Source organism: Neophocaena asiaeorientalis, unplaced genomic scaffold (genome assembly GCF_003031525.2).
Source record: "Neophocaena asiaeorientalis asiaeorientalis breed wild unplaced genomic scaffold, Neophocaena_asiaeorientalis_V1.1 scaffold45, whole genome shotgun sequence".
Taxonomy (NCBI): Eukaryota; Metazoa; Chordata; class Mammalia; order Artiodactyla; family Phocoenidae; genus Neophocaena; species Neophocaena asiaeorientalis.
The window spans coordinates 6147543-6162279 of NW_020174642.1; the positions used below are offsets into that span (position 1 = coordinate 6147543).

General features: G+C 43.3%; 1 protein-coding gene across 1 annotated transcript in view; it reads right to left on the reverse strand.

Moving 5' to 3' along the window:
* Positions 1 to 12215, reverse strand: part of KCNJ6 (potassium inwardly rectifying channel subfamily J member 6) — a 91287-nt gene extending 79072 nt beyond the window's left edge. The window contains exons 1-2 of the mRNA XM_024758428.1: positions 11918 to 12215; positions 9154 to 10074 (exon numbers count right to left, since the gene is read on the reverse strand). Coding sequence (XP_024614196.1) covers positions 9154 to 10074; positions 11918 to 12215 — 1219 coding nt within the window. The remainder of the gene's footprint in view (positions 1 to 9153; positions 10075 to 11917) is intronic.
* Positions 12216 to 14737: the final 2522 nt, after the last annotated feature.

Below are 14737 nucleotides of genomic sequence, written 5' to 3' on the forward strand. Positions count from 1 at the left end.
CCTGATAACGTAGAACTGGGCAGAATCTGAGAGTATGAACAAGTAGGTGCCCTTTCAAGAGACTCAGTGCCAACTGTTATGAAAGAGCAGATTGCCTGTACCTGCCTCCTGCGGTCTGGTGAGGGGAGCCTGATGGGGAAGCCAAGGCCAGTAATCGAAAGGGAATATATCATTGAGTGGTAATCGTCCACACACTAATGACCTTTAATCAATAACCACTACTTTCAGTGTGCTATTGTGTACTATGCCTTCCCTGGAGAGGCACAAGGGAGACAGACTGGGAAGGTGGGCAGCCCTGAGATGGAATCTTGCCTTACTACTTCACCAGTTGTGTGACCTCGGGCAAGTTACTCTCCCCAACTCCCTACTCCAGAATCAACCTCCTCATTTGTTAAATGGGGATGGTATCTACCTTTCAGAATTGCTTTGAGGATTGAAAATAATATATGGAAAGCATCTAATAAAGCAATTGGCATTCAATAGGCACCTAATGAATGATGGATGAGAATAGTATGATTTACAGAATCATAGATTCACTCTCTAAATTTATTGAGCACATACTATGGTCCCATGATGAATGACTTGCCTGTATTATCTCATGGAATCTCCTTATAAATATAAGTATCATTCCCATTTTTCAGAATGGAAAAAGGTTTGGTGAAGTTAAGGAAAGTGATGCGTCCAATCACATGGACAGTTGGGAGTGGAGGCAGAATTTGAATTCAGCCTGTCTGACCTCAGAGTCTTAAGCAGTGAACAGAGAGCTTAAAGGAGGGAGGAGAAGCTTTGCAAAGTAGCTAGACAAAAATTCATTTCATGGCAAGTCTGGGGCTGTGAGCAGTATACAACAGCCAACCTGTCAAAATGTTTGCATGAAATTTTGTGTCAGGCCAAAGAGGTTAGTTAATATTGTGGTAACAAACAACCCAAATTTCAGTGGCTTAACCCAACCTAAGGTTATTTCTCAGTCATGCTACAAGTCCCAAGTGAGCCGGCAAGGGTCTTCTCTTCAAAGCCGGTCAAGGGTCCAGAATGATGGAAACTTCACTGTGACATGTGCTTCCGTGAGAACTACAGAAAGGAAGGGAATTATCCTGTTTAGCTTGTAAGGTTTCCAGCGGCGTGATACCCATGACATATGCATATACTGTTGGGACAAATGTAAGTCACATGACCGTGTCCAACAGAAACAGGGAAATGTGATCCTGACGTGTTTAGAAGGACGAAAGCTGGACATATTTCACAAACAACACTGATGACTACCACATATTTTAAAAACCCTAACTTGCAAAAAGTTTTTAACTTGGTCTAGGGGTTTTCAAAACCACTTGGGTACCTGTGGTAGATTGTATTATTTTGTTCTGAATTATATATTCCAAGTCCCTGTGAGAGAATTACATTTCCCCATTCCATGGACATCAGGCACTGCCATATGACTTGCTATGACTAACAAATGGCAAGCAGAAGCGAGGTGTTTTGTCATTTCTTTTTTCTCCCTGCCATGAGAATGGCATGTCCTAAGTAGGGCTGCTCCTTTTGTCTGTATCTTGGAGTCAACAGGATGTGAACAGAGTTGAAACTGGCATGTAATAGGAATGAGAAATAAACCTTTGTGCTTTAAGCCCTTGGAGGTATTCGTTACTGCAACATGCCTAGCCAAACCAGACTGTACAGTATCTTTTATCATTCTCAGTAAATAGAGAACAATGGAATTGGCCATATAGAAATTCACATTTACTGTCCACTTTGTTGAAGTATATCTATACTTTCACGCAGGAGTATCTCTAAGGGCTTATTATGTAAATAAATATTATTCAGTTGAATTAACAGCACAAAAATACATTCTCCAAATTGGGGCATCAGCTGACACCAGAGCATTCTTATAAAAACCTAGGAGGGGGATTGGGGACATAGAAATCTTGTTTTCAAATGCAGACTCTTGGTCCTGTCCTCCCTGAGCAGCTGCCTTAGAAGACTTGAGAATAATCTATATTCATGTCCCCTTTGGGCAGAAATTATAATGATGAAATGTTACTATCTATAGGAATGCAAAGTCTATTCTGAGCCCAGTGATCCTCATTAATTCAGAGCTCATCACTCGTGGTAGGTAACTGGGAAGAGGCCAGGCTGGCATTTACTCTCACGTTGTGAGTGTGCATTTCTTGCACTGGCTATCGCAGGTTGACATTTGCCATTTTGACTGTTCAGAGTGCCTTCTGAGGAGAGTCAGTTGTCATCGTGTGGAGACGCTAGCTGCACAGTCCCTGGAAACAGTGGAGCCAGTCCCTGGGACTGACCCTCCCAAATGCCTGGCTTCCCTCCTCCCTACTGCATTTCCCCTGTGCAGTCTATGGGGGAAGGAATGATCTGATCTAACAGAATCCGTGAAGCTGAAAGGTCACCAACGATGTAGGTACCATTGTTGTTCCCATTTTAGAGGGGCAAAACTGAGGCCTTAGAGAAGTTAAGCAAGACAGTGAATACAGCAACTGTGGTTTGAACCCAGGGTTGCCTGACAGTATAAATGACACAAAGAAGTACAGATAAGCTGAGCTATGGCCAAGAGAGATTACTTTTAAAAAAGAGGAGTACTAAATAATTAATAGAACAACCAAACTCACTTACAAAGTGAGTTGGTGTAAAACACAGGAGCAAGGGTGTGCTTAACTGGGGAAGAAGCCCCTCTGGCTTCTGGCTGTTTAGCTATTTAGCAGAGGTGTGTGTGTGTGTGTGTGTGTGTGTGTGTGTGTGTGTTTATGTATGTGTGTGTTTGCATGTGTGAATAAGTTATATGGTTTTCCCCAATGATCCTCTTCTGGTCATTAGAAATTGTCAGGTAGAACTGCTTCACTGGCATCATGCCGTCAGCACTCATATTAGTGAATGCCCTGGGAAATAATAAAGCTCGATTTATTTAAGGATGCACTAATTAGAGGCTTCCCACTCTTTGATACTCATCTCTTAATCTGAATGGTGCAGTTTCTTCCCAACATGAGTACTGACTTCAGAGTTTGAGTCAGAGCTAACTTTTAGATGCTAGTCTATTTTTTACCTTGGGTTTGAACTTTAAATTGTATATATTGTTCGGCCATTCCTGACTTCTACTGAACATCTATTTTATGAGCTCCTCACAGCCCATTTGGAGAAGGAAGAACAATGGATTTTCTGCTATTGATGTTTTAATAATGAAAAGTTTGATAATTATCCAGTATTTTTGTCTTTTCAACCACAATAGTATATGGTGACCTCAATACACTGCTATCTAAGTTATGAGATCCTAAGTGCCTTCTAAGTTATGAGAAATGTTTAACAGAGGTATAATGTTTAACAGAGTTACAGTATCTTTCTTCTAGAGGGGCGGTGGAAAAGTATAAAATTCTATGTGTGCTCTACTGCATCCAGCCTCAGATTGTTAGGACCAGAACAGTGTCCCCAAACTGCTTAGAATCACAAAAAGTTTGCCATATTTAGGGAGCAGGTATTATCAGTTTTTATCCAGTCACTGACACTACTTCGGTGTATTATATTGAGGTAGGCATTTGGGAGGAAGCCCTGAATAAATCACCAGAACCTAATGCTCGAAGAAGAAAGGATGGTTGGATTTCTTGATATTGATGAGTGGTAGATTTCCATCCAGGAAAAATAAATTCACATGTCTTTGAATTTTTTTAATTGCGCCTTATAGAGATTTACCATGAGATTTTCACCCAAGATCTTAGCATTCCAGATCTTATCAATTAACTCTTTTCCTAGGCTAGGTAGTTGGGGTTACAACTCTTAAAAGAAAAATGGTAAAGCTGGAGATAATGACTTGCCAGTGGAGAGACTAGCAGCTACTTATCTAAAGGGGAAAATAAGATTTGAAAAATACAATGGCTATGAAATATCATTAGTAGAAACAGCTTAAATGTACTGTGATGCTAACCCTCAACCATCTTAGCTGAGAAGTGCCACCTTTTCAAACTCTGTGATCTCATATTCTCCTCTGTTATAGTGAAGTGGCATTTTGACTATGGCGAAGAAAAGTGGTTCTTGGAAATCAGATTTGACAGAACATTATATTCTTCCAGGAGTATTTTTGTAGACGGTGCTTATTGAATTTTGATTTCAGAACAGTTTTGTGGCAGATCTCATTTTAATATATGCTTGTTAAAAATTCATGTGAATGTAATAAAGAATTTTAAAATGAACTGATAACATTGGAGACCGAAAGAGAAGCCTTAAAGAAAAAGAGCTAATGATGGGAGAAAAGAGAGCCTGTCTGCACGTTAAATACCAGTCATCTTTTCGGGTGCATGCTCTGCAGAATCTTCACGAACCAACAGCATTCATGATGCAAAGAGCACTGAACTTGGAGGCTGGACATCATCAGTGGTTTAGGGTTTCAAGGTCTTGCTCTGCCCGTAACTATCGCACCTTAGCCAGCTCGCTAGTTTTGCTGGGCATCCATGTCCTCACCTGTAAAGTAATTAAGAATAGGGCGAAGACTCTTGCAACTCAAAAATCCTGTGATGTGATTTATGTGACTAAGCTCTCCTCATGTGAATAAAGAACTGAGCTTTCCTGTGGGGAAGGATGGCTTGCCCTCACCTACTTCCGGTTTGCTTGCCTACTTCTGGCACACACTCCCCCTCCTCCATGGTAACCCATAGATACTGACGTCTGGACAGTCAGCCCTGCTTCCTCATCTACAAAATGTTATCTAGTATATCTTCACTAAGTTGGCTTCCTCCCACCCTCCACTTTCCCCAGCTTTCTTCGTAGTACATAAATATTTCAGAAACTCTCTTCTTTGAGAAAAACTTGAAAGATAAAAACCCCACAGGGATGGAAGGGGAGCTCATAGACTAAGGCTTGGAAGAGATCTCAGCCGATAACAGTGTGTTAACCTGATTTGGATTCAAACAGCAGATTTAAACAAAACTTAAAAAGACATTTATGAGACAAATGGAAGTCAGAGCACTTAGTAGATATTGGATCTTAAGAAATGATCATTAATTGTTTTAGGTGTCACAACAGTGTTATAGTTATGTTTTTTAAATTAATTAATTTAATTTTATTTATTTTTGGCAGCATTGGGTCTTCGTTGCTGCACACAGGCTTTCTCTAGTTGCAGGAGGTAGGGCTACTCTTTGTTGCGGTGCACGGCCTTCTCATTGCGGTGGCTTCTCTTGTTGTGGAGCACGGGCTCTAGGCGCATGGGCTTCAGCAGTTGTGGCACATGGGATCAGTAGTTGTGGCTCATGGGCTAGAGCACAGGCTCAGTAGTTGTGGCACACGGGCTTAGTTGCTCCGCAGCATGTAGGATCTTCCGGGACCAGGGCTCGAACCCGTGTCCCCTGCATTGGTAGGCAGATTCTTAACCACTGCGCCACCGGGAAGCCCTACAGTTATGTTTTTAAAAGAGTCCTTATCTTTTAGAGGCATATTGATATATTTGCAGATAAAATATGATGCTGGAGGGGCAGTTAGTGAGTGGGTGACACAGATGAAACAAGTTTGGCCATGAACTGACAATTATAGAAATTGAATGATGGGTACATGGGAGTTGATTATAGGATTTGGTCTACTTTTATATAAGTTTTATAGTTTCCATAATAAAAAATGCAAAAAAAAAAAGCTTAAAACAGATAATCAGGAAGGACCTACTGTATAGCACAGGAAACTCTACTCAATATTCTATAATAAACTATATGGAAAAAGAATCTGAAAAAGAAGAGGTATATGTATATGTATAACTGAATCACTTTGCCATACACCTGAAACTAACACAACATTGTGAATTGACTATACTCCGATATAAAATAAAAATTAAAAAAAAAAAGCTTAATGGGATTCATTCTAAGGAGACATATTTGCTGAGGTGTTGGAAAGGGCTGCCTGTCATAGTTGCATAATCGTTGGGGGTAAATATGGAAGTTCATCAATCAGAAAGCCTATAGTGAGGAGCTGGCTGGCACCGGGCCCAGCTCTGTGTGGCTGTCATCTAGCCTCTATGCCAATTTGCCCTCTATAAATAACAGTCTATATGAATGCTTTACTATTTAAGGCACACGCCACAGCTGCTCGGCATGTTTGTTTACGTAGCTATGAACCCTTCTGTAAACATCACTATCTCCAAATTGCCCCTGTGTCAGGAACATAAAGGGCCCCCTTTAAAAATATATTTATGGGATGAGACACGGCCAGTTCCCAGATGTCTGGGTGGCTGGTGTCAGAATTTTCCAGGGTTTGATTCATTTTCAAAAATAGAACCACATGACTGGAAGGTTCTTGAGAGGTGACACATCCCCCTGACTTGGGGCAGGACCAGACCGAAACCATCCACCAAGAACGTGGGTCTGTCTTTTGTGGGTGTGAGTCTGTCTTTTATGAGGCCAGAGAACTCACTGAATGAAGGACTGGGGCCAGGACCTGCAGAACATCAAAGGTGGGCAAGACTCACCTCCCGCCTTCAAGGAGCTTACTCCCATTTTCTAAAGACAAGCCTGACCCTGAGTGATGTGACAAAGCAGGCTTGGGGCAGCACAACTGGGGTGGGCATATTATGTGTCAACCAGCTGGCCTGTGATGGGCCTGAGCACCCAGTGCACTAAAGGACCTGCCGGGTCAGCCTACTGCGTGGTAGCTCGGATCCCCAGAAAATACCACGTTGGGGTCGCTGTGTGCCCACAACCTGCAAGACAGAAAGAGGGAGGGCATCGCATGGAGGTTGCAGTGGTGGCGATGGTGAGGCTCGTCCTTGAAAGAGGCATCCTAACTGAGGTCACTGAGAGTAGTTTCAGGTCAACTAAGACATATTTGAAAGAAAGCATGAGTCAAGCAGAGGCCCCTTTGTGTCAGCTTGCGGTTTTCACGGCTCCTGATTTCCCATCTAGCCTTCCAATGAATAATTAGATCCTTGTGAATCTGTTTTCCTTAGGGTGCATTTGGTCCACATCTATTTTTTTCCTGTGGCTTTGATTCATTGAAACATTCTCCCCACCCCAAGGGCCTACTTAATACCCATAAATCCCAACTGTGCTTTTCATTCACAAAGAAAAAAAGTGTGCCTCGTTAAATTAAGAGATGAGATGTGCTGGAAAGACTGAACTCTACGAATCCTATCAGGAAAGGATAAAGACGTGTCCAGCTTCCAGACAAACCCAGAACTTTCTAGAGCACTCTTTCCTCCACTTTCCAAAAATTATTACTTTTAGAAAGTTAATAGTGGTTGCCTTTGATTCTTTTTTTGCTGGCAAGTACCCAGTTTTCTCTATGAAAACAGTAGAAAGGCCACCGAATGCTCAGAGGTATCCCTAACAACCAACAAAAGGATGTTCCCCTATTTGGAAAGGCTCAGTCATTACAAGCTATCTTCAGAAAGACAGGGTCTGCCCCAGGGAGAATTCCGACTCAGAGACATCACAAAGGTAAGTTGCTTATTCCGGACTGACTTATTTTTAGAGCTTGGGTTTTGATTTGAGGGAACACAGCTCCTGCAATTCGAAGCTCAGATTAACACCAGTAAACAGAGGGTACGTCTCCACTGGCTTTTGCTTCTTGAGCTCAGAGACCGAAGGAGAACAAGGCTTGTCCGCTCCCCTCCCTTCTGTCCTATCCGGAGAGTTTATAGCGAGAAATCTAATATTAAAAGCGCATCATAAGTGGTCAGTTTATGCTGCCAGAGACTGTATCTCAGTGGCCACCACTAGGGGGACCCAGAGTCCAGGTGCTTGGCCGAGGTGGGAGTAGTTTCTGTGGGAAAATGACGGAGCTCTCTCATTGAGTTGGTTTCTCCCCGCCCTCCTCCCCCCTCCTTCCTCCTCCCTCCCCTCACACAACTATTGGCTCACGAGGGCACCCCAAAGTCAGGCTCAGGGTACAGATAGCCCAGTGCACATGTGCAGCACTTATTTATAATTTCACAATGATTGTTTTAGATGTTCCTTTTGCCTTATGCAAAGGATCACACTTCACGCAAAGTCTTTTACTCACATTTTCATTGTTTGTTGCATTTTTAAAAACTATTGCAAAAGTTTTTACCGCTATAAGAGAAATTTGTTAGAGGTAATGACTTTGCCTGTTGGGTCCAGGGAGGCTGAGACGTGGGAGCAATGACTTTCATTTGATGGATGACTGAGGTCAGGTTATGGGTGGATGAAGAGTCTGGGGTCTGGCTGGTGGCCGTGCATTTTCAGATTGTGTAAACCTACCTTGAGCCTCAAGTTGAAGACCTCAAAGCACAGAAGGGCAGATTGTATAACTAAAGAGGATCCCAAGACTAATGACTCAGAAGAATAGTAAAGCAAAGCTTGAATTAGTGTTCTAGTTTATACTTTTCCTACAGGCACTATTGTTAGCTTAAGGCAGAGTTTATGGCTCTATTTCATAGAAAGTTACAGATAAATACAGGCAGAACCTCCTTTGCTCCTGGGATGTGTAACACGTATGGAAAATATGAGTGAAGACTTCAATAAAAACAGACCATTTCTCTATTTTTAGAACAGATCATCTTTGTTAAAATACACCAGTAGTTAGCTGTTCAAAGCAGATGGGTCAATAGGATTATGATGAGTGGATATCAATATTTTTTCTTTCCTGTTAGAGTTATTTACTGGGTCTGCATTATTATATCTACTGGGGATTTGGCAGGTAGAGTATAAAGAAAAGATACCAAGTGCTCACTTGATATAAAAGAAAAAGCAAGGCTATGGGTCTTGCAAATGGCTCCCAAAGAAGGGGCAAAATTGTATTTTTATTAAAGCAATTTGTCAGGCTTCCTTTGAAAGGCTTAACTTCTTCCTCCTGGCTTGACAATAAATAACCTCAAGTATTTAATTTAAACAATGCTTTAAAACCATCTAAAAATTGCTTTAGAGAGAGATCAAATTTTAATTTAAGTAAATATTTGAAAATTTAAAATATATTAAGAGGTATTTTAAAAAATTGTTTATTAATTTATTTTCCCAAGAGCTTTTAAAAAGCTAAATTGTTAGACTTTGTGGTGGACATACTTAAGGTTATAGGCCACATACTACTTCATGAATAAAGAGGTGGCGTCAATAAGTGAGTGAGGTTCAGTTTTCCATATTTTGTCAAAAATAAGAATGTGAGGTTCAGTTTAAAATGAACATCAATCCTACAGATACCCCTGGATGGAGCACACCTTACCTGTAGCTTCCACCATGCCTTCTAGGATGACCACGATTTCCAGTTCCTCTTTGGGCAGCTGGGCCTTGGAGATCTCCCAGAAAGGACTCTGTTGGTTAATTTCGTGGCTAATGATGAGTGGTGATACCAGAAAGAGACGGTCATCGCCGGTGTAGTACCCTACGTTGATATCCGTCTGGTTCAAGGGGATGAACTCCCCCTCTGAGGTCTGTTTGGATTTGATCAACTTAGCTCTGATGGAAGCCTCCACGATGTGGGAATTCCTCAGATCCCCTACGCGAAACATCAAGCACAGTTTCCCATCCCTCATGGAGATCACCGCATGGGTGGAAAAAACCAGGGTCTCTGCCCTCTTCTTGGGTTGTGATATTTTTACAAACATGCATCCCACCATGAATGCATTGACAATGGACCCCAAAACAGATTGGATTAAGAGGAGAATAATTCCCTCTGGGCACTTGTCCGTGATGACCCGATAGCCATAACCAATGGTGGTTTCTGTCTCTATGGAGAATAAAAAAGCAGAGACGAACCCATTGAGGTTGGTGACGCAAGGAGTCCATGAAGGGTCCTCTATGTGGTCCATGTCTCCTCGGATGTATGCAATTAGCCACCATATCATTCCAAAAAAGAGCCACGTCACTGTGTAAACCATGACGAAAATCAACAGGTTGAATCTCCACTTGAGGTCTACTAAGGTGGTGAAGATATCGGTCAGGTAGCGATAGGTCTCCCTCACGTTGCCATGGTGGACGTTGCACTTTCCATCTTTCCGCACGTACCTCTGGATTTTCCTTTTGGTCCGGTCTCGGCTGATGTGTCTTGGCAGGTCGTCCCTGGCCTGCTTAGGCAACTTTGGCTGGTGAATGGCCACAGGGCTCTCAACATCCTGGTCCATGGAGTCACCCTCCAGGACATTAGCTGGTGGTTTGGAAAAAAGAAAAGAAAAGCTGAATGAAAAGCTGGCTCTTTGGAGGTCATGGAAATCCCACTGCGGATGGAATATGGTAGGAAACCATCATTTGACCATTTGTGTAGCTATTAACAGTGTAGATGAAGGCTTTTTTGGGGGGTGCCATCTGAATGGGTTGCCTTGGACTCCTGGCCTCTGTGATCTAGTTTGTGTAAGGACTTCACCACCCTTCTCACAGGGACAGAGCTTAACTGCTGTGAAATTGTCTCCCTGCCAGCAAGTTCTAAGAGTCAGCTTTTACAGTGGGATGTGTCCGCATTCTCTCTGAGATGCTGTGGTATGTGAGAGGCAGTGCACTCTGGATAAAGAAATGTTTAGATTCAGACAGTATTTGGTCTACCACTCAGCAACTGTGGGCTCCTGGTCATGCTATCAGTTATGGACCAAACTGCACCTCCACTCCACCCCCAAATATGTTGAAGCCCTAACCCCCAGTGTGACTGTATTTGGAGATGGGGCTTTGAGGACATAATTAAGGTGAAATGAGGTCAGAAGGGTGGAGCCCTAATCCAAGAGGATGAGACACCAGGGGTGTGCACACAGAGGAAAGGCCACGTGAGGACACAGTGAGAATACAGCTGTCTGTAAGCCAGGAAGAAAGGTCTTCCAAACCAACCGAGGTCACCAGAAACCAATCTTGCTGGCACCTTGATCTTAAACTTCCAGCCCCCAGAACTGTGAGAAAATAAATTGCTGTTGTTTAAGCCCCCCAGTCTGTAGTATTCTGTTATGGCAGCCTGAGTAGAACAATAGACTATTAAAATTCACTGATTGATCCTCAGTTTTCACATTTACAAAATGGTAATCATGATAGCCAATTCATAGGGTTGTTATAAAGTTAACATGTGCATTATATGTGCCTGCATGGAACAGACATGTAATAAACATTCTTTTGTAATAAATTGTTCCTTTGCCACTCTCCTTATATTTAGGGGCAAGAATTTTGAGGGAACTCTTTAAGGTGTCAGTCAAATTTCAGTTTAAAAAAAATTCTGGATTTTATTGGTAAGTATGCATGCATTTTACCCTAATGGTTGATGCAATGCCAAGGTTAAAAAATGTGTGGGGGAAATGTTCTCTCTCTTTCTATGTGTTTACACATTTCATTTGGTTTCTGCCTCAACATTTAACATCTGCAGTTTTGGTTTGCGGTTATTTTATTCCTCATGGCCTTCATGATTAATGCATCGGTACAATCATTTGATGACGAAGCATTAGGAAAACTCTCCCAGAATCCGAGTGCAAAGGGACATTTGGAACTGATGCTGCTGTGAAATACATATAAACCACTGTATGAAATTACTTGTTTAGCCAATAATTTCAAAGCTTTCTGAAAGTTTTATAAGCAGTTTCTTCCCTCAGGCTTTTATTCTGTGTCATTTGACTTTGCCGTGCATTTTCTCCCTTTGGTTAAGGGAGAAACACAGTCCGTTGAGAAAAAACGTTTATCTGAATAAGAAAACAGCTGGGGATGGGACTTGAGTGGTACCAACTTAACTTAAGGATTAACCTTGCTCATGGTTGGATAGTTTCCTTAATTATCAATCCCATTGATCCGGTTTTAGACTTCAGCACAAGGAAGAGGCAGCATTTGGTCTGCAAGCTTGATGTTAGGTCCGATAGCTTTGACTTTAGATCACTACCCTCAGTAACTCTTCATTTGTAAATAAAACCTTGCTTTTGTTTCAAAGCAGATACCAGGACAGGAGTCGAAGGAAGCAGCTGAGAGTGGGACAGGATGGAGGGGGTTGGGGTATTTGGATGGAGGTCACGGAGAATGTCCCGGCTCACTGCAGGCACCCCTGGCAAGGTGGGATGTTTGTGGCCCAGGGGGCCGCATGTCCGAGCTCTCGCTGCTAAGTTCGGCCTGAGAGGGAATCTCTAACTGTGACTTCACGTGGGCTGATTTTGGCTCAGGATCGGCCAGCGTGGAGCGGCCTTGTCTGCAGAGCTGCAGTGTGGTCTGGCTCTGGCCCAGGTGAGGAGCTCGCTGCCTGTGCAGAGTCACCCTGGGTTCTTGTTTCCACGGGGTGGGAAGTGGAAGAAGGGGGTTTGTCTGAATAGCTGACTCCCAACAGTCTTCTGCCATTTTCCATGCTTTAACATTTCATGGTGGCAACCTACACATACCCCAGCCCCCAGTGTGAAGCTGTTTTCTCCATTTTCTGGCTCAGTTGTAACCTTCCTGTCTGAAGGGTTAATGGAGGAGTAGAGATAAGTGCTCTGGACAGTCTCGGGAGCCTGCCAGTTGATCCTCCAAATCCATTTTTTCCCTTTTCCTAGCTCAGGACTGGACCACGTTTCCTGGCCTCCTTTGCATTGAGGAGTGGCCACGTGCTGAATCCTGGATCATCAGGAGTGGGTGTGCCCTTCTGGACCAAGGCCTGAAATAGTGGGTGTGTCCCCTCCTATGCCCTTGCCCCTTCTACGAGGGATGATGGAGTCATGAGGTGGAGGGGCCTGGGTCCCCAGCTGGTGGCAGAGAGCTGCCATCCAACTAGAAACAAGAAAAAAAAATTGTGTTTGAGCAGCTATGTATTTTGTGTCTGTTATCAAATTGAGCCTTCTGTCTAATTTTATGGGCAGCAGTATTGACATGGATAAGCAGACAGAAGAGTTCTCAGGGGGCTGGTGTGGGAAAGAGCAGGGAGAGAGGAAGAGAGTGAAGATGGGGTGTTTGGGTTTGGTGTTTTTGAAAAGAAACAGGGATCCAAAAATGGAGTCACTTGTGCTAAGCTCTACATCAGTCAATGGGGACTGAATACCTATCCAGGTTCAGTCCCTCCCAGGGATGTGACCTTTTACCAGTCAGTCTGGAATTTTCTGGCCACAGATGAGGTAGCCTACCACACAGACCCCTGCCTTCCCCCAAGGCAAGTGACCTTGCTTGAAATACTCCTCAATTGTTTATGACTTCCTGTCCCATCCCCTTTAGGCCTTTAAAAACCATCCATTTTGTACAGGACCCCTCCTGTCTGTTTGCTAGGAGGGATGCTGCCTGATTCATGAATTGTTGAATAAAGCCAATTTTTTCTTCAAATGTACTCAGTTGAATTTTGTTTTCTAACATTGTCTTTTGAGAAATAAAACATTGCCAGCCATATCAGTAAACAAAGGATGTCAGAGTCATCAGCAATTGCAATTGCAGCCCTCCAGTGGTGAGCTGGTGAGCCCTGAGGGAACTCAGGGAGGAAACAAAGAATACCTGCCTTCAAGCAGCCATGAGACTGTGGCCACTCCCCATGGTGAGCCTTGAGGAAACGGTGGGTGTGAAAGCACAGGATATTGGCCCCGATAGCTGAGGTTCATATCAAAAGAGTGGTTTCAGTGAGCCTAGACTCTTGCATTTTCCTATGCATAGAAAAGCACTAAATTCCTTAATTTGAGATACCTAATTTTCTTTTATTAACAGTAATCTTTTGTTCCGACTACCCGCCCTTTGCTGTAAAACTCCTGTATATCCTAGCTCCCCCCTCACCTCCTCAGAGCAGTTGTCTGAGGGTTACTTGAGATGCTGCTTCCCAGGCTTGAAGTCCTCAAGGTATCTGCTGAATAAAACATAACTCTCAACTCTTAGGTGTGCATATACTTTTTTTTTAGCTGACACTAATGAACTAGCATGTGGTTAATTGAATGTCTGTGTTTTGTGTCAGGGAAATATCATTGCATATGCTACTTAAGTGCCTTTTAAAAACAAACAAAAATGGAAGCAAACAAAGAAAGCTGAACATGCCAGGGAGTATGGTGGAAAGGTGGCTTTGGAGTAGGGAAGAACAATGACTCTATCTGGGATCTGTTTCTTTTACTTTAACCTTTGTATTCTGTTGCTTTTGCTCCAAGTTAAGAATGTTGCCTATAGCCTGAAATATACAGGATAGCCCATTCTCAAGGCTCTGACCTTTAAAAGTGTAACACTTCCATTCATGAGATAAAAAGTTGCAGAACAGAGGATAACTGTCTTGTTGGAGGTTTATAGGAACATCATGACTGGACCTACCTGAACAGCTGCAATAACAAAGGATTCTGACACCAAGGAGTCTGCAACAACCAACTACACCCCCTCCCTTTTTAGTACAAAAGAAGCCTGAATTCTAACTTGGGTAGGATTGTTCTTTGGGACAGTAGTCTGCCATCTTCTCAGTCTGCTGACTTTCTGAATAAAGTCGTTATTCCTTGCCCCAACAGCTCAGCTCTTGATTTATCGGCCTGTCTTGCGGCAAGCAGTACGAGCTTGGACTTGGTAACAGCCTCAGAGGCACCACTGCAGGTGAGGCAGTGGGTGCACGTGAGATGCATCCAAGGGAAGATGGGGAGGTAAGCTGGGCCTCCCACTTGACAGTGGCTGGTGGGGAACAGGCAGAGTTGAGAAACCAAAAAAGCCAATGAAATGTGAGAGTAGAGGAGACTGAAGTAGGAGTCTCAAGGGGCAGAAGAGGTGAGGACAGCAAGGAGAAGAGGTGGGGTGTGGAGTGGGCAGAAGAAGGCAGCACAGCCTCCAGGCCTTTCCCAGAGCAGTGTCAGGCAGCCCTGGACTGGGGAGAGGGCCATTCCAGGTCTGAGCTGTGAGTGTGCTTCAGCACCCGGGCAGGAATGCAAATGCGCGTGCGGGGG